Below are 25,590 nucleotides of genomic sequence, written 5' to 3' on the forward strand. Positions count from 1 at the left end.
CGACAGGCTCAGACTGTTATTATAAGGGTTTAACAGACCCCCTTTGCAAAAAGGGGCTTTTTAACATCACCATTGTCATCATCTTCATTCAAACTCAACAGAACCAAAATGAAAGTCATCAAAACCATATTTTCACTGTTCCAACAATCAACAACTCTTGTTTTGTCTAAATTAACCCTCAATTCATCCCATTAGATGTAAAAATATTGGGAGAAGAGCGAGAGGGAATTTTTTTTCCAACCAAACAACCAGAGTTTGCGATTGCTGGAACAGTGCAAAGACTAGCCTGCAAATAGAGGGTTTGAAGAATTGTGACACCTCTAAATTTAAAAACTAAATTAAAAATACAAAGTCTGTAGACAATCCTTACCTCAACCGGCTGTGAGGGGATCTTGAGTTTGGACAGTGAGGCCTTGCTGTTGGACTTCATCTCTCCCATGGTGCTGCTGTGCGACTGTCCGCTGTAGCTTTCTGCTTGTGAGCTCTTGGGTTCCGCTGTCTCCTGGCCGTCCATAGGCCGCACATACGCTGTGGGCTTTTGCAGCATGGAGCCTGGTTTGGACATGAGGGACGGGGGAAAGGCCTGACTCGAGTGCTGTCCGCTGGGGAAGGAGGTGTGAACCCGCGAGGGTGAGTCCCAGTTGGCCTCTCTGTCTCGCGGGGACTTGGAGCGGTAGCGCTCCTTGCTGTGATGCTGCTCGGCTGACAAGGAGCTCCGCAAGTGGCTGTTGCTGCTGGAGGAACTCAGCGAGCCCTTGGCGGGACTCGACGTGTGCGACTTTGAGTGCTCTGACCCTCCGCTGTGTTTACTTGACTTCTTTTCCCGCACCTCGCCTCCGTGTCTTTGGCTACTGCTGCTGCTGCCGCTACTGCCACCGCTGCCCCTCTGGCCGCTGAGCCCTGAGCGTTTCTGGGACTGGGATGAAGATCCACCTGCTGCGGGGCCAACAGGAGTCCACTTACTGCTCTGGCTGCTGCCACCGCCACGCTGGTCCCCACCAAACAAAGGCGGGCCCGACTTCTCCTCAGAGGAAGATGAGCTGTTAGAAGGTTTACTGCTGAGCTTTGGAAGTGTGTCACCGATCGGTTCTTTCATCTCGTCGTAATTGCCCAGCATGCTCTGAATACGGCTGGACAGTTTATCTTCCTTGCTGGACTGAAGAGAGAAGCAGATAATGGTGGAGAGGACAGCATGATGATGGAGGAAAAAATAAAAAAAGAGGAGACAGAGAAGAAAATAAATGAGAGAAATGAAAAGAGAGAAGAAGGGGCAGAGAAAACAGTCATTATGGGCATGAGTTCAACACTTGGGTTAATTGCTTTTCATCAAAAACACTGAAAGCAGAGAGAAAATGTATCCCTCCTACTAAGAAAAACTAAAAATCAGTAAAATATGCAAATTAAAATGCAAATTTTCACCTGACAAAAGACAAAAATGATATCCTAATCCCATGTGTCACCAGGTTTATGTTACAAAATAATCAATTGAACATAAAAAGCGATTTAATCAGCCAATCAAACAGCTGGACTGTTCAAACTGGGGCCCAGATCAGCCCACACCCATCTGTGACCACAGATAAGAGTCCACCCGCAGTTACAACACAGAGGTTAATCAATCACTTTGAGGACACGAATTCCAGCAGACCTGCGTGCAATCAACCCGTGACAGAAGTCTGTACAGAATATCCACTTTCACACGCGGCCCCAGATTCACACACAGGGTGAGGAAACACAAACCGTTGCCTGTAGCAGGAAATGTAACCAGCTTGGTCATAACATGCACTCGACAACCTCCTGCTAGCATGGCCAGGCTCACACGTGAGTGGTTGGTGAAGTGCAGCATTGTAGATGTTTCTTATATGGGGTTGGTTTCTCTTTGTAGTATGGATAAAAATAATGTGTTTTATTATGATGGCATTAGATCTTGAGTGGAACAAAATACCTTCTACTTTTTAAATAAAGTTAATTACTTAAATTTAAGTACTTTATATAAGTATTTTCAAAGGGGTGTTTTCAAGATGCAAACAATGAGAAGTAATAAAAAGAAGGTGCTTGAGATAAATTAGAAACAGCTGAATCATTAGACTGTTTGTTCATCAAACTCACTGTTTAGAGACATTGATTGCAACACTCTGTAGTCTGGCAGAAGAAAAACAAGTAAGTTGTACTGTACTGTAAATAATGTATTATAGTAACATAATCAGTCCAAAAGACCCCAATTAGCTCGTATTTTGTCAGTTGAACCTCTAAACTTGCAGGAGCAGCAGCATCTCAAAATGACTAACTGTGACAAATGACAAAACTAACTGTGATGGACGTGGACGGCAGTGTGAGCACAACTCCAGTTTAACGCTGCAACTAACGATTACTTTCAATGGCATTTAATCTCTGAATTATTTTCCTGATCAATCAAGTAGTTGTTTGGTCTATAAAATGTCAGGAAATGGTGAAAAATGTTGATCACTGTTTTGCAAAGCACGAGATAACATCCTCAAATGTCTTGTTTTGTCCACAAGCCAAAGATCGTCCTTTGTCAAGGACAATTAAAGAAACTCGTAAGTATTCACATTTGAGAAGCTGAAATCGGAGAATTACGACTTTTTTCTTCAAAAATTACTCAAAGCGATTGATTATTACAATAGTTGGCGATTAAATTAATACCTGAAAACCAATCTATTAATCCATAAAATGTTGACCCTCTCTGCTCTGGTTCAAAAGCGGTTTGGCCAATTTCACCAACAGTCATCACCAGACGGTGGTACACATAGGTCAGTGTACATTCTGGCAGTTCATATTTTTGTTTTAAACCAAAAAGGAAACCCCTAAAATATCATATTTTTTGTTTTGCTTTTTCAGCTACTGCTGTTCCCTGCGATTGAGTCCTTGGCTGACAGCCCTGTCAGCAGCCCCACCAGGGAGGCACTCCATGGTGCGCTGGGATTTTACAGCTGAACTATAAGTAGGAGATCTCAAACTTAAACTTTCTCTGACTATGTGAAAATCTGTTTTCACATCACAGACGATAAAGAAAGGCGTTTAAACGTGAGGTAGGCTGAAACGTGAGGTTTATGTAGGTTGATATAGGAGTTAAGTGTAAAACGTGTTTTTAAAAAAAACAGACAAGAAAAGAATGAATAATCCAATCTTCATATAGAACAGCCAAATCTAATTTAACTCTTGTGCAGCCCTGCATAATACATACATAATATGCTGTACAAAATGTATATCTCAGATTAAATCTGTGTCAAACCTTTTGATATTGCCCTTGTTGTCTGCAGAAACTTTCCATATAAAGAACTCAGGAATACCTCTAGGATGACCAGAGGAACCTGGTTTAAGTTTTGTTTCCTGCCCCACAGAAATACCCCTGAGGCAGTACTTGCCTTCCAGCCAGGGACTACTCTTTCTAACTAGGGTTGCAACAGCTTTTTCACCGTATGATACTGGTCTCAGAAAATATAATGGTTTTACGGTATCACAATATACAGTATTACACAATTCGTATAATTAGCAGTCACAGTGACACTTTAAGGGGCAGAAATACAGGAGTTTTGGTTGAAGAAATGCTTAAAAATAATACTATTAGAGTAGAATTAAATTCCATAGATGAGCAAATGTACATGATATCATATCCGTCAATGTTCATACCCTTGTATTCTGATCATTTTCAAACATCAGTGTAAACACTGCATTTCCACAACAGTAAAGGAAGAAAATAAACACTGATTGTCATCTATTCAAAATAATTTCCTCTGCTCTAATGGCCGTCTTTTCCCATGCAAAATAACAAACTAAGCAATCAGTTTTCAGTCTCATATCTGTCTAATTTGCCTAATCTCTGCAGTTTTTAAATTGCAGTTTAAAAAGCAAACATGAATGTGCCTAATGGAATTTTGATTGTTTCTGGAACTAGAACTTGGCACAGTTTGGTTAAAAAGGCCTGTTAATCACAATGAAGGGACTCTTGATTAAAAAACATGCATTTATACAATATGTATGTACTGCATCATCAAAAATACAAGATCAGAGTTTAATCCTATATTATCCTGAAATACACAATACTACAGGGCTCAAATTTTCAGCAGATAATCTTGTGCTCTTCGCTCTGTGCAGCTGAGTTACAAGTGCGTGAACTCTGCACCATAAAAATGTTACTGCTCGGCTGGTCTACATCTGGGAGGCCGCAGCTGCAGCTGTGCGCACACATGGCCTTTAATGCAGAACACAGTAAACTTAGACTTACTGGAGCATGACAGAGGGGGAGAAAAAAGTCAAACTGAAGCTTACATAAGACTCAGAAAAGCCAGAGATATAAAGTGCACAACAGCCAGTGTCTTAAACAGTTGGCCTTTTTCACATTTGTTGTACTATCGCCCAGCAAGCCACCCAGACACAAGAATAAAAACGCACATTAAAATTATTTGCTGCAAATGCCTTTTTTTCTGCACAAAGGTCAAGGAGTATTCCTTCTTCAATGTCAGCTTTCACTTTGTTGTGGACCAAAACATGAAGGCCTGCACTCATCACTCACCTCTGCTCCCCTTCCTACTCCCAACCTGTCAGGACACATTCCTTGTTGCCTCTTTGATGGCTCACTCCAGCAAAGGAGAGCAGCCACTTACCTCTGCTCAAATCTGGTTAGTGGCAAAGATTAGACCAGTACGGAGAACTCAAATCCTCTTTACAATTACACTGACCGGGTGGAGGCCGGCTGGCCTACATCTACATGTATGTGTGTCGTTCTCATGTTTACCTTCCTCAGCTGCACCACAAAACAGCTCAACAAAGACAGGTGTTGTCATTTCAACTATCTCTTTTGTGTTGTGTGCGGAGTCAGTCACAAGCTGACAACTAACCATTATCTAATTCAGGTCAGAAATGTCTGGCAAAACATTTGACACTTTTTTATTCATTTAATTTAATTTTATGCCCTTGTCAAGTTTTATTCCTTGTTTTTACTCTTATTATTTCACTCTATTACAGTTTTCACTTGTTCTGTCTTATTGTCAGTCATCTGTTAAGCACTCTGAATTGCATTAACCTGTATGAAAGATGCCACACAAATAAAGTTTGAGACATTGCAGCCTTAGATTAAACACAACAATCCACTTTAGACTTTGTTGTAATTTGATAAGCGCTAAGAAATAAAACAATTTGTATAGGGGGAAATAAAAATTGATCATGAGCAGGTCGATTTCTGACACAGTTGCCCAACTGAGCAAGTGCAAAAAACATTAACACTGAACCCTGTAATAAGTAAGTCAAGGTTTCCGTTAAACTGAGTGAATGAAAGTGAGGGTAAATATGAGCAGCAATAAATAGTGACAGTTTACTCCCCTGTTGTTTTACATGTGTGTATGACTAAAATACATGCACTAACATTTCTCAAAAATCTCCACAAAGAGTACAACTTTACATCAATAACTATCTTCAGTTTCTATAAATAATAATTAGTTGGATAAAACCTGTTGTATATTTTAAAGGACATCTCTTTGACTTTGTTGGTTGTAAAAAACACTTTGCGGCAATTGCCAAACTCCTTCCAGCAAATGTGAACCAATATGATAAGGCAGAGGGTGTATCTTGGTTGTCTTGTTGAAAAAGTTGGCAAATTGCTTTATTCAGGGTGGCCCCCTGGGTTCTCCAAGCTAAATTTAAGACTATTTAAGACCTTTTTAATACCACTTAAAAGTAGGAAAGATATCATGGGAAATCAGTATGGGTTTTAAGCCCTACAGATAAGTACTTGAATTTAATAAAACATTTCATTATAAAACTCACATTCATATTGCCTGGAATAGGCTTAACTCACCCATATTTTGGATTCTGCTGCCACTTAAAAAACAGCACTTATCAGTTTGTTTTCATTATTAAATAATTACTTTTTAAAAAACAGATTATTTTTAAAGGAATAAATTCATAACAGGATTAGATTTGAATATTTTAAATATAACTAAATCTTGTCTCTAAACCAGCAACAGTAATGTTTACAACAGCAAAGTCACAATGTGAACTCAATATCTCACTAGATACAAATCTAGATATTATGGTGTTATGCTATTTAAATAGGCCTATGAAAAGACAAGAACAAATTAAGACTTCTGTTAATGAAACTGAATACTTTTATAGACTTATTTTGAAAATCTCAAATTCAATACTTTACTACTTTTAAAACGATGTGGGTATCATATTGATTTTAATCTTAGTTTTCCAAGAAAAACAAGTTCCCCAGCAGCTGATTCAATTGCATCCAACAGTAGAGGGTGACCGTCATTCCCCTCAAGACCTTTAAAACATAGGACTGTCATCATCAGTGGAGCTTGTTCAGACATGTCACATAAAACAGCTCCCGCATGGGTATTAAAAGCATATCTTGGGTTTGCCCTATTTAGCTTTCATCTCACAAACTGTAAACAAAACCAAGACTGCGGGATCCTGAAGGTCATTGTGAAAAAGAAAAACACCCATTTCCCTCTTTCTCATTAAAAGGCAGCAGCAAAATGTAATCTAAAGCCTAAATCAAATATAGGATTTTCTTGAGAACAACTTGGGTAAAAAATAATTGACTTACAACTAAAAGATTTTTTATATATATACTCAGGCGATGTAAGAATGAAGTCAAACAAACTCACGCGCACACTCACACATCTGTAGGAAGACACCAAAAGAAATGTTTCCACCTTTGCCACAGAGGCCTGAAGATAAACATTCCTCTTAGCAGTTAAGCAACGCAGGCAAAAATAGCAAAGGCATATTTCAAACAATACGTGCTGACAGACACAAATTCTCCTTGTAGTCAGTGCAGTTCTCGCTTCCTAACACTGTAAAAAATTACTCTGAAATGATGACTAATGAATGACATGTCAAAAGTGCATGTGAGTTAAGCAATCTTACCACTTTGTAGGGTTCAGGAAAGAGAGGGGAATTCGCTGGAAAGGCCTCTCCTCCTCCCTGCTGGATTTCTTGATTTCTCCTTTCTCTTTCTTTCATTCGGAGCACATTCCGGTCCTCACGGTTCATGTTGCTGAAAAAACAAACGGAACAACAAATCAACATTAAAACGCGTTGAAGAGAGAAAATACACAGGCTTCTTATTTCATGGCTTTACAGCGATGGGGATGAAAGAAGGGAGCATTATAAAACTGAGACAAGAAACACCTGTCGTGCATGTAAGAATTTACCTAAAAATGTAAAAAATGTACACTTGGTAAACAGTGACGTAATGTAAGTACACATGAGCCCATCAGATGTCACTCCTGCTATGATTTTTGAGTCATAAATGTGTATACCGGCTGGGTAGTTCAAGTTTTCAATACCATATAATACTAGGGCCAGGATCACTGATAAATACTGATAGATACTTTTTATTGTAAAAAGCAGCTAATGCACTATCATGTACGGCAGGGTCCCTGTTCTAAATGTGATGGCTTTGATTTTTGGCTTTGTTTTGTTTTTTTTATATATAATTCTTCCATGATTGTCCATGATTAGGGTGTTTTGGTGCCTCCTCCAGTATTTGATTCCCTCTACACAGCACGAAGCAAGTGTATATAGCAGCAGCACGGATGTTGAGCTTGATTACTTAATTACTACTATCCTACTTCTAAATATATTACCATTGTTATTATTAATTACTTAATCACTTGCATGTATGAACACAACATTTTTTATTGGTAAATTAAGAACTGTGCATTATGTGAATCACTGCACACACTCATACAGCAGCTGCAGAGGTACAAATATTCCAGAACTAAGAATGTTTTTTGTGTCCACAATGTCATAGTTTTTGCAATGATCTCATTAGTATCAACACTCAAATGAAGTCTTCATAATGGTAATAGATACTTTAGAGATCTATCTGCCCACCCTAGTTTTCAACTGTTCACAAAAGACGCAGCTCTCGAATTAAGGATGTCCCATTGTCCTGAGGACATTAAAACAGCACCACGATACTGTGTCTGGGGCAACTGTGGGACAGTAGAAAAACTTTTCACAAATGAAATTAAGCTTATGCATCACAGAAATGAAAGGTGACACCTGCACAAGCTCCACACTACACTTGTGCTTCCGTACTTTTTTTAAGATTAAGCTGTACTGTATAAAATAGTTAATATAAGACATGTTCAAACTGTGCATTTTCAATTGCTGTATACCAATCGTACACAGGTTTGTATTTGCATTGCAGTGCTGCTCTTAACGATCACACAGTTAGAACTAAACAAGAATCAGTGACTCAAGCATTGGCTAAAAGAATAATGAAAACTGATTTGGGCCAAACACTGAGAGTGATTTGAATTTTTATTCAGATGTAAGTGCATGAAGCAGCACTTCCAGGGCGGACCAGAGTGAGTCAATGAAGTGATGTGAGTCACTGAATCAGTTATTAAACTACATTTAAATTATGTTCAACGGGGGAAAAAAAGAACTTCAATTTGGGACCATGGTTGCTGAAGTTGAGTGAATTTCTTCAGTGTGGCATCAAGAAACCTTATTTTATCTAAATCCTGGGACAGCTGAAAGTAGAATTTGGGATAGCTGTGTGACATTGAGTGAGGAAAAAGTTCATTTCAAGCCCCGAACAGATTACACAGTCAGGCTGCCCACATCTACTCTCCACTTTTGAGTCACAGTATTTTTGGTAAACCACAAATCGGACCATCATTAACGAAACCCCACACACCATAAACAGAGGGGAGCAGCACAGAGATGACCTGTGGAGAAAGTAGTCCCTAATAGGCTTAGGTTAGTCTAGACAACGTGCAATAGCCTACTTCTACTGCAAATAATCTCCTTGTGCAGATGGTCAGTGTAAATTTGTACTCCTGCTGAAACTACTAATGTCCATTTTCAACGTTTTCATACACTGAGAGATTTATTTACTACAATGTGTGTGCTTGTTGGCTCACTGAGCAGTTCATGTTTCTTGAAGCAGACTGTAAAGGAATACTAGACATCACAAACACCACATGAAAAGAACATGAAAGTCTTCTCAGGAGCAGCATAAAACAGACTGTAATTAGGATTAAATAATAACCCAATGCCATAAAACTGTAGCATGAAGCCAAAACTGTTGGCTAAACACGTGACTCTGTCCCTCTGAACCTGATGGGATGTGTGCAGTGCAAATATTAAAGCAGAGAGCTATTTGAGGACAAGTATCTCGTAAGTGAATGTATTGATTTAAACCACTGAGACAAACGGCACCAAATGAAAGGACATGTCATAAAACTGTGCACACTACCCGAGGATAAAAGACACAGCTTTTCATGTTCATTAGGAACAAGTAGCCTGAGAAAGTGTGACTTCTGACTGTTGCACACTTTGGTTAACAGAAAGTACAATGTGAGAGCTTTTAAAACTTGAAACAAGCAAATTATCAGCCAGGCGTGTCGCCTCCCACCTTAAGAGGACAGCTTCAGGCTCTGCCAGTGACAACAATGATTTTAAGGCTGTTGACAGAGTACAACTGGGCAGCAACAACCACACAACCTCCTAGATCATAAATACAACACACAGGGGTGTTTTTACTATGTATGACAAAGGATGAAAAGTAGCAGATGGGAAAAACAACACACAGGGAAGTCAAACTAGACATGACAGGTAGACAAACTGAGCTACATATTTGAGACCAAAAAAACAAAAACTGGTATTACTCTAGGCTAAATCCTCCCAGCAATTCAGCAAAACACTTCCCAAGTTTCTTACAACTTCTGCCTGGTTCTCTGTAAGCTTATCGGTGAGTCTAAACAGTAATTTCCCAACCAACCTCCTTACAAAGCCTCTGCCTGTTTTACATCATTTACAACACCCAACTCTGAGTCATCAGTCTTTACAGTGTACGTGATTTACTCACTATAGGCAGGCTACATTACACCAGAGCTCAAAAAGCAACCAAGGCCATAACCACCGAGAGCTGTTTGACACACACCATTAACACCAGTTTTATCAGCAGAGGTGGAAAGAAAAATGTTGTTTAGGTTATCCATCATCCAAATATCCATCAACACCCTGCTGTTATCACTACTAGACTTTAAAAGAACCAAGTTTAGATTATACAATGTCAAAGACTAAACAGACACTGGAATGAGTTGAAATGCGCAATAACAAACCTGCTACAACTTCGACTATGTTTACATGCACACTGATTTTTCACTATTATTCAGAATATCACCATATTCTGAATTCAATACATAGCATGTAAACAGCTTAGATCTTTTGACTATTCTGAATTAGGCCTTATTCTGAATGGAGCATTTTCCATTTAAGACATGTGAGATATTACACTATTACTGTGGTGTATATTGGAGCTTTTCCACTGGCAATTTGGCTGCGCAGAATCAAATCGTGAGGAGCTGATTTGCATTTCCTTTGACACTTTTATTGCGGCAATCTGTGCAGAGTCATGTCTGAGATAGACCATCGCTGGAGAAGGGATGTCACAAGAACCAATGCTTTGGTACCAAGTCACGTTTTGATGTCCCGCAGGTACCGGATATGCAATTCCTCAAGTCCTGATCTCCCCTACAAGTGCTGTAATCTGCTGTTAAATGCCCAAGTAAGAAGAAAACAGTGGAATAGTAACACCTGAATGTGTTAAGATACGAACATGTGCAGCTGCAGCCACAGCTCTGCCTTGACTTAACAAAAGGAAAGGCAGTAAACTTATACTAAAAGTTCTAAAACAAAATTCACTGCAATTTTGCATCACTCTCCAGACATGACAACACAATGACAGTGTGTCAGGCATAATAAATACCCTCCACGTCTTTTGCCCTAGTTGCTCAGAAGAGTTTTGTAGCAAAGGAAAATAATGGCTGAATGTTAAGCTTTGTTTTTGTTTTCTACCATGGTATTAACTTGGATATCGAGAATTGTGGAAATTCACTGGTATTGGTATTGTTTTTTTTAAGTCTGTGTGTTCAGCTCTCAGTGTTATTGTAGCTTCTAACTGAATCTCTGTAGTTTCAAGTTTAGTTTCTCTCCTGCGTTGCTTTCTCTATTTTCAGGTAACCATTTTTTTTTTTTTTTTTTACAGTTTCATGTTTGCTTTCAGCTGGATAGGAGTTGCATTAAATTACTACTGATGAAATGAAATTTCCTGATTTTGCTGTTGTGTTTGAATAACAAAATAACAGGGGATGTTTATTCTTAAGAATTACTAGGAAATTAAGTGTTTATTTGCCGTTTTTACAGCCACTTGACTCATCTTCAGTTACAAGACATACCTTAACGCGGGTATGCTTGTTTTATTGGAGATGTAAATCCCCACTGTGCTGGACTGACGTGCCCAGTCAAATTCTGCCGAGCCAGACCAGCACGTGTATGGAAAAGGGGTTATGTGACAAAAGTGATTTAAGGCTGCTGACAGAGGGCGATTAGGCACCAACTACATGGCCTCCTCCTTGATCATAAACATAGCACACAAGGGTGTTTTAAACCTTTACTATGTATGACTGAAATGATGAAACGAAGCAGATGGGGAAAACACAGGGAAGTCATACAAGCCATGAAAGATAGACAAACTGGGCTACATATTTGAAACTATAAGAGTTTCCAGGAAACACTACTTCACGCTACTTGTACACGATATGATAAAATACATGGAACATGACAGTATTATTCTGGGTTTCACTGGACATATCATAGTCTGCAACACACGTCTTCTTGCCTTTTTATAGTCAGCTCTCTGCAGTGTAAACAAACCAACAGGTTGCAAAGCAGGAGTAGAAATGCTTGCACAAACTTAAGCTCACATTTGTGGTCAGAAGGAGAATCATACCTATTTTTAAACATTATGAAAGACCTGAAAATCAACAGGTTTTTGGATATGTGCAAAAAACATAATGCACAGGGTTCTTACACCTTTTCCAATGTCAAGCACTTTTCAAGCATTTTCAAGCTTTTTAGCACCTTATAGCTGTGGTATTATATATTATATTATTATATGCCAAAATGATTAGGAACTTTTTAATTTCTCTGGCACATTAAATAAGATGTTGAGCTATAACAACAAAAAATTATGTTGCAACCTAAAGCGAAGTTGTCTTCATTTTGTGCAAAAGCAATTAGGCTTAATGTATAATGCAAACTATTATAACTAATTATTTATTATGAAAGTAATGCAATTACAATATGAGGCTCTTTCAAGTACTTTATCCAAAATCCAAGCACTTTTCAAACCTTAAAACGTTACATTTAAATTCAAGTGTTTTCAAGGATTTCCAGCACCTGTAAGAATCCTGACTGCAATACCAACATTTCAAGACAAGTTCAAAAAAGACTTTGAAAAAATACTATTTTGATGCTAAAAAACAAAATGGCTCAAGTGGCTCCAGATGTTCCACTTTTCCCATAATCAGAGTATGCACAGCTGCATGTAAACAGGAATTTTAGTGGAATATTTACTTCCATTAGCCATGTTAATAGTTTAGTAGGAATATAGACTTTTTTAACAAAAACATGAATATATTGTGCATGTAAACACAGTCACGGATCACTTTGTATAGATAATAAGTGTCTACTACAGCTAACAGTGCGTCAGATTTATTGCAGCCACATTCTAGTAAATTCTGCTTGATGTTAGTTATTTTACTTTATACCACCCAACTGACAAGTGCCCACTATCATTTGAAGATCTTTCATGCTATAAATGTTGCCTGTGGTTTAAGAAAAAAAACTGTTTCATGTCCTGAAAATACAACCATCTAGATCTTCAGTGGTTACACGAATAATCAAACAAAAATAATTACGTACCAAGGGTGCATTTAGTACTCTGGTACTACTTTTACATGTAAATTAACCTTTCAGTGTCAGTTTTAGAGTGGAGCTGAATGTGTGAATGGTGGACAGTTACCACAGTACTAAATGATCAAAAGCCCCAGGCACAGGATCCTTTGTAAACACTGCTCGTGTCCATTCTGCCTGACTAATTGACCTGATCTGTTGGTTTTTAGGAGCTGAACAGCAGGTTACACCCAAAGCAGTAAAGAAAATCATCAGGCAGGAGGTTCAATTGTCTGCTATTAGTTTCAATGATACTGGACTAAATGTACCAGCCAGCAGACTACGCAGTCAGAATAACTTCTTTGACAAATTCCTCTGTCGCTTTCAAAGAATTTTTCTTGGTTAAAATAAAAGGCAAAACATGGGCTTCATCTCCTGTGTTGCTTTTAAAAGCTCACTGTTTCTTCACTTAAAGTGTGCTTTAGGTTTTGAATTAATAAATAAGTACAACGAGAACCCAAACAGAAGACAGAATGTGAAAAACTTGTGTTGGTGACATGATGTGACTGTGTGAATATGGATCAAGCCTCTGAGTTCAAACTGTTTTTAAAATGGCTTCACACCAGCTCTAAACTCAAACCAGGTTATATATGGAGAAGCAAAACAAACCCAGTTCAAAATGCCCTTAAAGGTACATCAGGACCTACAGCCTTTCTGTAAACATTTGCACTCAAGCATTTTTCCATTCATTTCATTAGACTTTCAGGACAAGTTAACATGAATAGTTCTTAAGGCTGCACAAAAACAGTTTGAAGCTTCATTCATAATGTTGGCACTGTACAGCTTTTTTTTTTTTTAAAGATTAGACTACTTTATGATAAGTCAGATAGACACCATCATAACAGAGACAGAGTTCTCTACCGCATTTTGCTGTCATGTACGGTCATGTTCATGGCTGCGGTCGAGACAGGGAACCAGGTGAATTGAAGTTAACGTTTCATTGCAGTTGTGGTCAACTCATGTACAAAGTAGAAAAGCTTTATTTCCACCTGTCTTGTCTACAGTTGTTGTTTTACACAACCACAGAACACTTGTTAAGTTAAAACCAAAGTGCTGAAAAGAAAAAACAACAATACTGTGACAAGTTCTCTCAGACAGGAAAAACGCTATATGGACACAAGCCCTTTACTCAATCAGATGAACCACTTTAATCTAATTGAAAAATTTGTTAAAGGGTTGGTCACTCAACTCATGGCATCGAGGGATTGCTTGTGCAAGGCTGACAACAACAACAGTTTAACACAGAAAAAAATAAGAAGAAACTCTGTTGTGTTGATTTATCATTATGGATTTTTCTTACCATGTCTCTAAAACAGATGCTGCAGACTATAAAGCTTCTGAAAGGGGTATGGATCACACAGGAGCCAACGTTATGAATTTCCAACACTAACATCAGCTTTAACATTAACCTTTCTTGCTCAGCTTACTTCCTTCGCTTTTCCAGCAGTTGAGAAATAACAGACAGGACTTTTCTTACAGCTGAGAGGCTGCAGCATTTATTGACACATTATAACCACTACTGTACATTTACTGCCACAGTGACACCTTTGTGCTAAGTTTAAGTTTCTGTTCTGCTGGGAGCAGCACAGTCACTCATCTGCTGCTCAGTCTACCTCACTTGTACGTACTGCCAAATTCACTTAAGGAGCTACACTTCTCTTACAACAGTATCCTTCAATGAAGTCCAATAATCAAGAATAACCAAGAATCAGTTGCTTTTTCACTGCTGTCAGAAGTCCATCACTAAAGAACCTCACCAGAAGCTGCAAATGTAAAAAATGACATTCAGTACAGCCCCAATAGTTCTATATAAAGCAAAGTTTATATGAACTTTGGATAAAAATCAATCGTTCAGCAAGGAATATGCATTCTATTTCAACTTATTGATTCCTGAAAAACTTTGAACCAACCCCACTGTCTGTCTTCATCGCCGGTTTTCCTTGCGTCAACACGTGCTGTTTACAATACGGTGGATAGAAGCTACTGTGTACAAGTTGTGACTTAGCATCACAAAAGCCAGCATGAGAAAGCAACTAGTACTACAGCATGGTTGAAGGGCTGTCCCCAGACAGTCGCAGTCATAATGCCCCAGAATCAACTAATGCTACAAGCCACAAGACGGTTCCAACAGACTTTCAAGTTGAATACCAAGTTTTTCAGGCTAAGTAGTGGGGGATTTCCTTCAACAGCTAAGGGGGACCCAGTGAGCATATTGTTTATGTATTTCTGAGGCCAGTAACAAATATTGAGGGCTGTATAAATAAGACATGACTCAATAACCTGGTGTCTTCTGGAAAACCATGCACTAGTGTCATATCCTAATATCAGCCAAGAACAGGCAAACCTTAATTTCTATTTAAACTGTTTTGAGAGTAAATTTTAGAGGGAAAGATCATAAATAAGCCTTGGTTTGAAGCCAGCATCCAGCCCTACTGAGCCAATCAGCCAACGTAGTAAGTTTCAAAACAAGGAAAACACAAGCCTAAGCAAATCACTTCTTACATAACATGCATTTCAATGGCATTTATTATCATCAAAGTGTAATGGCCAACTATGTTTATTGTAATCATTCAACAGTGTGCCAGACTGAAAAGGTCAAAGTCTGCAGAGCTGAAAAGGCAGTTCACTCTGTACCCAAATTAATCAGTTCATCTGTCTCATTCTAACTCACAACATAACAGCCAGGCCACGTCTCGACACAATCCAACAAAAGAAAAAAAACGGGAAGCAGAAGAACTGATGGTCATCTGAGCACCAAGAATACAGGACTTTACTTCTGTGACACAACCATAATGTAAGGGAATCCAAAAACAGAGAAGTATGGCTTCTACGACAGAGTGAAAAATGCATTTATTCTTTGCAGATGCCAAGAGAAATAAGTAAAGCAGCCAACTAGCCGTGCATTTCTTACCCTGACTGAGAGGCCATGGCCCCAACCACTGAAACATTGGAAGGAGGAGGGAGGAGGGTTCAGAGGATCTCCCAGGGATTCAGAAGTACTCTCGTCATGACTTGTCAGCCTAAATTTCTACGCCAGCCTCCTCCAGTGAAGACAAGCTGGCCCTTTTTTGTCCTCCTAAATGTATCTGTGGGCGTCCAGCTGGAAGAGTTGTAACTACAGTTTTCTTTACTGGACTCGAAGGTACAGTGTATTTCCTTAGAGTGGAGACAAATCTGACTTAGGGAGGGGAGGTGACTGCTTGCTCTCGGGAGATACCATGTCGGCAAACAGCGGGGGTAGTCACATGCTAGGTGAAAGTCTGGGAGAGCGCAGCAGCTTTTCAGTGTAGTGTTTTGAGGTTAAAAGCATGTGTTTGAGAACAAGAGAGGTGATAAGAGGCTGGGGGTGGATAAGCACAAGGGTGAGTGAATGTTAAGAGTGAATTGTGAGAGAGAGGGAGAAAAAAGATTTTTGGCATGTCTCCTGTTCACAAGAGTACCAGACAGTCCTGGTCGTGTCTCTTGTTTTAAATGCCAACAGTGCTGAGGGCCAATTTTAATCTTGAGCTATGAGGGAAAAACTGCACAGCAAGGAGCAGAGGAATCTTTTAATCGCAATAAATTATGAATTATCCAAAGGAAGCATAGTGCTCAACACGACAACAAAGCATAGTTATGATAAGGCACCCGTAAAGACTGCCAAAAAACTGCAGTACGTCTTAAAAATTAATCTGAGTAATTGCACCTTGAAGTATTAAATCAAAGATGAGAGACAGCGAGAAAACAGAAGGGGAAAAAAGTCTTCATGCAGTTTTTTTTTTTTTTAAAAACACTTTCAAACTCTAAATTAACCGACTGAAAACTGACCTCTCTTGGGAGACAATGATTTTGTTTAAATTGCTCTAAAATACAAAACATACTATCTAGAGTACTCATTCTTTCTGCAGGAGAAAGTGGCTTTGCAGCAGCTTTTGTCTTCCATGTCATCACATTGTATGCTTGTGATGACATCATTACTAGAGCTGCAACAGTTAATCAGTAAGTTGTCAGCTACTGAATTTAACACTAACTGATTATTGATTCATTGGTTTGGGAATTTCTGTAACGAAAAAGGACCAAACAAATAACCAATTAATCAAGAAAATAATCAATTGACAATGATTAATTGACAATGAGAGCAATCATTAGTTGCTCCCTAGGGTTGCAGCCCTACTTACTACATCATGTTATTTGAAATAAAGAAGGTGACAAATGGCCACAGGAGATTGGTTGCATGATTTTCTTAATCGAACAAAAGTAAAAAACAAACAAACAAACAAACAAAAAATTCTTTTTGCAGCAGAAAGCTGAGGTTTCTGTCCATCGCACCATTATATTGTGTGATTACATTAAATTACATTATATGCAGAACAAAACATGGTGACAGCACGAGTTGGCGCTGTGAAATGGCACAAGCAGAAGAGCAGAGAGACGGGTAAATAGTTCACATGAAAGAGAGAATGAGAGAAATAGGATTTAGGCAGTAGTTTTGAGTTCAGGTTGTGCAAATTTTAGAAATATGAAGTATTTCAAATAACCTCAGTTATTTTCAGATGCATGTTTTGTTAAGTGGGCCTTGAGCCTCTTTGGGGGCCACAAGGGAGTCCCAAAGGGCCCTCATCAGATGAAAGAAGATGCTAAAAAATGCACTGTTATAGAATATAACTTATAATGTGTATATTATTTAAAGTGTATCTATGGCATTTATGAAAGTAAAGAAGTTTTGCTTCTGTTTACATTTGTTATTTGGGGTCCGTTGGCATGGAAAGGTTTAAATTTCAATTGTCTTTTGCAGATGATACAAAATACCTTTGGACTCTAAAAAACTAAAACAAGTAAAAAGGTCAAATACATTTATCATGTTTCCACTTTTGTAAATCTTTTGAATCAATATGTTATATGTTGTTTATTTAAAAAAAAAGTTGATGAAAAAACATTTCCAATTTATTTAGTAGCTTGTACAACATTTTAGATAGAAGCATACACACTAGCGGGCCATTTCTTTTGCAGAATTCAAAGGGTTAAGAGAAGTAAACAAAGGCTGATAAAAGAGTTGGTTTAAAAACAGTGGATTAACACTATAGATATAAATGTTCAGATTCACAGATTTATAATAATGCACAAAACCACTTAACAGGACAATTAGGGGGAAATCTACAAGGAGCAGAGCATTGAGGGAGCAGTGAGAAAAATCACCCCTCTCTCTGAGAATGGAACGCTCCACCTCGTCCCATAAAAGGAGATGTTATTTTACACCACAGGACCTCTCCTCCATGTGATGTCACTGTTCTCAGTGAGGCCCAGCCAATCAGGTTTCATCTTTCCATCAACAACCTCCCTCCCTCCCCCACTATGCCCAGAGCACAGGGCAGAGCACCGTGCAGCCTGTTAAAGAGACAGCGCGCAGCGGCGGTTTCCGGCTGGTTGTAACAACCGGGAGATGTTTTCATCAGCCACATATGATGATGACACAGGCTGACAAATGTTTAATCATCACATGTCGCAAGGGTTTTTGTCTAGTACAAGAACTAGTGGCAACATCATGCCATTTGTCTTCTGGTGTCTCTCTACTGGCTTCCTGTTATGCTGAGGGTTGATTTTAACATTTGATCACTGCTACAACACACCTGGGTCTGACTGGTTCCTTAATATATTATAGATAACCACCAGAGAGTTGGTACACAGATCCCTGTTTACCATTCAGCTCATTACAAAGATCTGATTTATAGGAAAAACTCTTTCTTTTAAAAGTTTTTTTTTAATTAGTTTTCTTACTAGTTAGTGAACTATCTATGGCATATAATTCCTGTCAGAAGGGTTCCCGCCTCTTGAGATTTCTCCCATTAAAAGTTTTTTTTGTGTGAAGTTTTCCCTGTTCAAATCGAAGCTCTAATGATCACAGGCATTGTTGTCAAAGCAGTAGAGACTTGAGGCAAATGTAATTTATGATTTAGGCTTACAAAGATGAAAACTGACTTCAGTAAACATGACTACGTTGGTGCTATTAGACTTTATACTTTAATCTTTTAAAATTTTTGAAAACATTTGTTCAAAGATGTTACTTTGCTTTAAATCCTAAATGTTGCAAATTCTTCCTATCATGCATTTACTACTTAATATCCAGCTCCTCTTGTTTTGTCTGTCTTGGACTTGCTTTGAATTATGAATATGTTTTCCTTATTTGATTGGTAAGGACTTTTGTTACAAGTATTAAAGAAAAAAAAAGATCATTATAGTTTCAAAACGCATCAGAGTTAGTTTCAAATATTGCACTTTTGAGGAACATGCATAATAATGTTACCAGAAAATGTTATAATCTTTATGATGTGCTGTTAAGACAATGGAAAGTTTGGACATAAAATTATGCCAAGTCTGTACTTGGGAAACTCCCTCTGACTCAGTTCACAGTCACTTAATTGTGACATTTGTCTTTAGACATAATTGTCAATGACAGTTTCCGTCAGCACAGAATTGAGAAGAGATCCATGTCTTTATGATCGGCGCTTATGTTTTCTGAAATACTTTGTACTGTCGATTCAGTAGTGAATTTGAATTCTTCAGTACAGCACACAGCCCTTTTCTCATCTCTTTCTCTCTGTTTAAATTCATACGTGTATACAGCAGGATTAGTAGGTTATTTTCAGCACATCAATTATATATGTTATTTATTTCTTATAAATAGAAGCAGAGTGCTCTCCTAGGTTGATTTAATCAATAACAAAGCTTGTTAAGTACAACGTGTAACCAGGCACCTGCAAAGCTATAGGATACCACTGAGCTGGTACATACAGGATCTGAAAATCTTGTCACTTCGTACTAACTACAGCTACGTTCACACAAAGGATCAGAAAAATAGCTTAATCAGAATAAAAGTGCCTCAATCTGAAGAGACTGGCCTGATCCAGCCAGTTCTGGAGGAAAGTAACATTTGATAATCCATTCGATAGGAAAAAAATAACGTTATTGTAATGTAACTGCCTATTCTAATTGTTTCTCTGCGATTAGAATTTTTTCTGCACGTCTGCCCCATGTTGGCGTAGGTGACACGCCACAAATGAGTTTCCAGGAGGGACAGACGCATGAAGGTAGTAAAACAGAACTGATCTGTGGCTGATATAACTTTTCTGTTTGACACCTTAAAAGATTTAAAAGATGTTATATTGTTCGCAGAATAAACTATATGTCCATCTTGAAAATTAAAAGGCAGACACTGCTTCTTCTTCTTTGTTTAATGGCAGTTGGTTGGCAAACCTGAACCACTTCTTCTTCTTTCCAGTAGATTAAACACTTCACAGTGGGCAGAACTAGATTGCAAATGCCTCTCACACAAAAATAAAAACAACAACAACAACAAAAAAAAAAACAATCTAATAAATGCTTTGGAGATTTTGGAGATTATATAATATCAGTCAGCCTGATATTACCTTATCACAGCTATAGTGTTTTATCGGCACAATATGCGCCAATATAAAAACACTTTTTTAAACATAACATAATGCAGATTGTGTTAATTTATTAGCTTTATAGGCAGCATTCTATATATATATAGTATATACAGTAACAGTATATATATTTGTATTTTGCTCTGTTTTATTTAAAAGTCGTTTATAATTATTTAAAAAACAGAGATTAAAGTTTACTATTTCACTGCCCTGATATCATTTTGGACAGTAAAGTTCATTGTTAAACTGTAAAATATCCTGCCACCATTGCCTATCTTTGTCACCAGTGTTTGATAACCATATTTGCGGGATTAGTTAAAAAAAAGTGTTCATTCTTTATGCCATACATTATATTCAATGCTAAGAATATCGGCCAACATATCGGTATTGGAAATTTTTTGCTCTCTAATCCCCTGTATTAGCATCAACCACAAAAATCCAGCATTTTTCTCTGATCAAATGATTTAGCATCCATGTAAACAGTTCAGTTGGAATTTCTGATGAGAATGATTTCCACTGAATTTAAGAGACATTTCCCATGTAAACAATTTTGCATTTACAAGTCTGAGGCACACAAAGTAATTTTCATGTAAATACTTAATGTTACAAAATAAATGCAGCCTCATGTTTCTCCAGTTATGTTATTAAGAAAACCCAAACTGTAATGTTATAAATGGTTTCCTGTATTTTATATGAACGTGGTTTAGAACAAGTTTACTTTTAATATAATGTATCTGAACAAATGAAGAATGTTGATGGTTAACTGATTAATCCTTGTTAAGAATTGAACCGATTAATTGTGCCTTATTTGGCGTGGTTTTGTCTAGCAGAGTAATTTGTTGAATAAGGAAACCTGGAATGAGAAAAAAAAATGTTCACGTCTTCAGCTATCAATTAAAGAAAATGCACAAAATCTGCTACCCTAGAACAAGTACTCAGTAATGGGTACAGATGGGTAGACTGTGCCACCTCCCCTGGTGCTTTTGAAACAAACCTGCTGACGACAGGCATTCCAGAGGGAGGGTCCATTCAAATGCTGGAAACCTGCCTCATATAAGCAGCTGTTTGGGTGCCGTTAAAGCCATGTGCTGCTAGGACCACATCAGAAACCCCCAAAAATAATCTTTGAAAATGCAGTGACTCTAAATGAGCACACTCTTGCAAAATCAAATAACTTTCCCGAACAAGAGCAAATGGTAATACACATTAGATCTTGTGGTAGCTCCGAGACATACTCCTGTATGAGGCAGAAACATTATCTCATTCACACAATAACAGGGGTAATGAATAAGCCTAATTTTCTGGGTGCCTTTTATGTGAAAGTAATTAGCTGATGATGTTTGAAGAAGACAATGTCAAAAATTAGGATTAAGTCTGAGTATACAGAATTCTTTAGTTCCTCCTTCAGTAAAAACCCTTCAATATTTCTCTGTGGCTTCAGATTAGCACTAATTAACATATCAAAACAAGGCTCTAAATCTTGATTGGCATGTTCTCTAAACAACTGCTTATATCCTTTTATTCAGGCAGGTTTGAAGCGTTTGAACTGACTCACTGCCTGGAATGCCTCCACTCAGCAGGCGTGCTTTATCCAAGTCAGAGGGAGCCGGTAGCATTTACCAATCAGGGCTGAGTGTTGTGACTGCTCTGCATTTAAAAACTAATTAATTGCGATTCAGTTTAGGAGAGTTATTCATGTTTGACATCGAGCAAACCTGTTCACTCAGAGGCTAGAGGTTTTGTCCTTGTGTGCTTTAAAAACTGCACTACATGCCTTCAGGACAGTGACGTCTTCATGCAAAGATCGTTAAAAAAAAAAAAAAAAACACTTTGAGCAACATTTAGATTAATTTATCTACCATTACTGAGATGTACTTAGCATGTCTCTCAAAACAGTGCAGTAGTCTGAGGTAAAGTCTATGGCATACATACCTAAACTGTAAGATCACATGGATTTTGACTTGAAAAATAATGTCAAATGAGCTCAGTAAGAAAATGTTCTCACTCACAGCTTTGACACAAATAACACAATGTTCAGGGTACTTTTCTTCTGCCACATTGTTAGTGGAACATGACACACAACCCTCAATTATCTTGGCACCATTTCAAAAGAATGTGCGTCACTAAAGCTCTTCAACGTTCAAACCAAGCTGATCACAAGGCTTTTGCTTTTTTACACGACCCTCGTCACCCATATCTGAACTATGCTAAGATTTTTCATGATTTACACTCACTCCCCTTAGCTTTGAGTCAATATGGATTCAACATACTGTAGTGTATGATGCAACTATGGTTTTAACTCAGCATGTTCCAACATGTTCAGTACACACAGCGTTTACCAATGTCCTATTTAAATTCTTATAGTCAACAGTAAAATCATTCAGGTTAAAACAAGCTTTACAAGCAGGTACGTGCCACAAAAGAATATATACAGTCACATTTCATAAAATTATGTTCAGGCAATGCAACATATCACATCTAATAAAGCCTTTAAGCAGAAATTTCTTGTAATGGTTTGGTTTGGTTTGTTTAATAACAACAGTTGGACAGTGGGATAAGTAGCAGTAACTTTGTGAACATGTATTACCTTGGATTGTATTGGAAAAAAAGCCTTTATCAACTGTAAATAAAGCTTTCACATGTATGTATTTTGTTTGTTTTAATATTTAACTGATTATTTGTCATTAATGTGGCTTAAAATTTATATCCTAAGCCTAACACTAAAGAATTAACCTGGGGATAGGTATCACAATATTGGGGTTTGGATTCAATATCTTTTTTTTAAAACAAGTGAGGTTATTTTTTAAATATGATTTTAAGAAAACTGTCATTAAAATCATAAGGAACTGGATCTTTTCATTTTTTTATTTTGGCCACTTTCATGTGAGGTCTTAAATCAGATACGTGTCTGACTTTTTGCAAAGCAACCTCAGTGTGAACATTCACATCAGAATTCACACCACTTTTATGTCACACAACACATCTAAAATGTCTTCCTGCAAGACTCATGTAGTAAGGCACAGATGTATGTAGTTAAAAAGTAAGGCTGCAACTAATCATATTCATTGTTGATTAATCGGTCTATTACTTTCTCAATTAATCGATTAATAGTTGCTTAAGAAGCTGGATCTTAAAAACTTACTCAAGCCGATTAATCTGTTATCAAAATAGTTGGTGATTAATTCAATAACTGATTAATAATCATAATTGTTGCAGCTCTTGTTAAAAGCAGCCCTTGACATCCTGAAATGTGAGATGAAAACTCTTCCTGTAAAGCCACTCACATCACAATCCAACAGTCTCTTTCTTCTCCTCGTTATCATGCGCTTACAAATTTGCTGGTTTCCACTGCACAAATGAAACCACAAACGCCAACTTCAGCAGCCTCCGTGTCTACTTTCGTACAACAGCATGCTGTGTTTGACGTCTTTTGTTATTGTTCTTGTGTGCATGTAATAAATGTGAAATGACCACTAAAGCACTAAGGCTGGCATTGTGAACGTGCATGCCATGAATCAACTTCATCATGTTAACGTGATCTCCTATAACCTGCAATAACCCAGCTGAAACATGACCTGAGTAATTAAAACTGAGGACATCATGCAACTTATAGCTACAGCACCAACATGCAGACATTTCTAAATTTATCACGTGATAACAAGAAAAGTCAATAATTAACATAACGGTACTGAGGAGTCATAGAAATGTTTGTAGGATGTGTAATAATTTTCTTTCTATCAGTCACAATCTGATTGCTCAGAGAGCAGTGTGTCCTTAATTTGACACTGGAGTATCTGCCTGCCTACAAATAGAAACACGCTAACCTATAGCTTACTACTCTGAATCTCTAAATAAACCTTCACACCCTCCAAAGCAGGCGCTTTGATACATGATGTGGCCAAATGGAAATGGAGACACCAGCAGATGAAAATTAAAATTGTATGATTCATGAATTGGGGACTTTGCTTTTAACTTCACATAAATTAGGGCAGATGTCCCTATTAAGCCAACATACCATATAAGCCCACTTGCAGGTTCTGAGTAAAATAATTATGAATAAAACAAACCCAAAACACAGTATTTTTTGCTGTGTGATGCTCTTCAAATGAAGCTACTTGCTAAGTAAAACACATTTTTATTGTAAGCAAATCAGATTAGTAGATATTGAGCTATCGACGCACATGTACCAACATGTGCCTGCTGGTTGCAAAAAACTTTGGTAATTTTGGTACTGACTGAGGAGAACATATTTAGAGTATTTCTACTCCCATTTTTAAAGTATTATGTGTTATCAAATAAAATAATAAAAATAAACAAAATATAGTTTTCAATGAGATGTATGATAGAATATGACTTTAATTAGAAATATGTTTTCTTTTGAAATCAAAACATGAGTTTATCAATACATTAGCCGCATAGGATTGGTTCATTACAATAGAACAAAGCATGATAGGCATGTATAGTTTACATTTTTATACACATTTTACTGTTAAATAAACAACAAATGTGTAAATGTATCTTTATTTCTTAATCAGCACTTTTAGCTGATGGGTTTACAGGGGACACAAGACAAAAAAAATTAAACACTATCTGGCGTGGAAGTAAATGAGAATAGCACATTATTCCTCTGCATGACTAATTTATGCTTTTCATATTCCGTTATTGTGTCATTTAAAGATTTATTTCATATATTTTTTAGTAGAGTATAATAACATATTCTGAGTTTTAACCATAATTTTCCTTTAAACCCACCTGCTGCCATTAAGCCCATTTGACTGTGTTTCAATTGAGATTTTTTCCCCCTTTTGACTTTTGAACCATTTTCCCCCTAATTCTGACTTCACCTGATGACTCAGCTCCATTATTCTAATAATTAATACCCAAATCTAATGAGAGACTAAGCTTCCATTGTAACTGAAATATTCTCACTTACTTTGGGGCAGTATATATTAAAAATGTCTGAAAAGTTGATTTGGTGGGCTTTATGGGGACATTTACCCCTAAAACTTGTTATAGTTCTTGTTTTATTCCTCTGAATTCATCTCACTGTCTGGGTTTTTTACTGTTTATGTTACTGATCCATTTGTTATTGCCTGCAAAGCACTCACCCCTTCATGAAAAATGTTACGCCAATAAATTTCATTCTGTTCATTATTAAGTATTACTGCTGCAATAGACTATGACTGATGTTATCATTTCCAGGCCGATATTATAGAGCAGCAACATCCCCTCACAGCACAGCTGTATGCCAGATCTGTGAAATGAAATGACCTTAATGAGCTTCACCTCCACCGGACTAACTATCTACCCACATGAGAGCTTAACTCTCACATCCAAGAGAGAACAAAAGCTGAAGAACAGATGCACGAGGTCAGGACACAGTGAG

At 37.7% G+C, this 25,590-nt stretch overlaps 1 protein-coding gene across 3 annotated transcripts in view; it reads right to left on the reverse strand.

Moving 5' to 3' along the window:
* The window catches only part of aff4 (AF4/FMR2 family, member 4), a 49,245-nt gene that overhangs the window by 19,190 nt on the left and 4,465 nt on the right, over positions 1 to 25,590 (reverse strand). Inside the window, exons 1-3 of one of the 3 annotated variants that reach the window (XM_084729855.1) lie at positions 15,695 to 15,976; positions 6,895 to 7,024; positions 371 to 1,156 (exon numbers count right to left, since the gene is read on the reverse strand). In XM_084729855.1, the coding sequence (XP_084585981.1) occupies positions 371 to 1,156; positions 6,895 to 7,024; positions 15,695 to 15,711 (933 nt within the window). In that variant the 5' untranslated portion in view covers positions 15,712 to 15,976. Of the gene's footprint in view, positions 1 to 370; positions 1,157 to 6,894; positions 7,025 to 15,694; positions 15,977 to 25,590 lie in introns of those variants that run through there. The other 2 variants (XM_084729856.1, XM_084729857.1) reach the window with 2 other exon arrangements.

This window comes from Lutjanus erythropterus, chromosome 11, assembly GCF_056507025.1.
Source record: "Lutjanus erythropterus isolate fLutEry1 chromosome 11, fLutEry1.hap2, whole genome shotgun sequence".
In the NCBI taxonomy this organism is placed as follows: Eukaryota; Metazoa; Chordata; class Actinopteri; order Lutjaniformes; family Lutjanidae; genus Lutjanus; species Lutjanus erythropterus.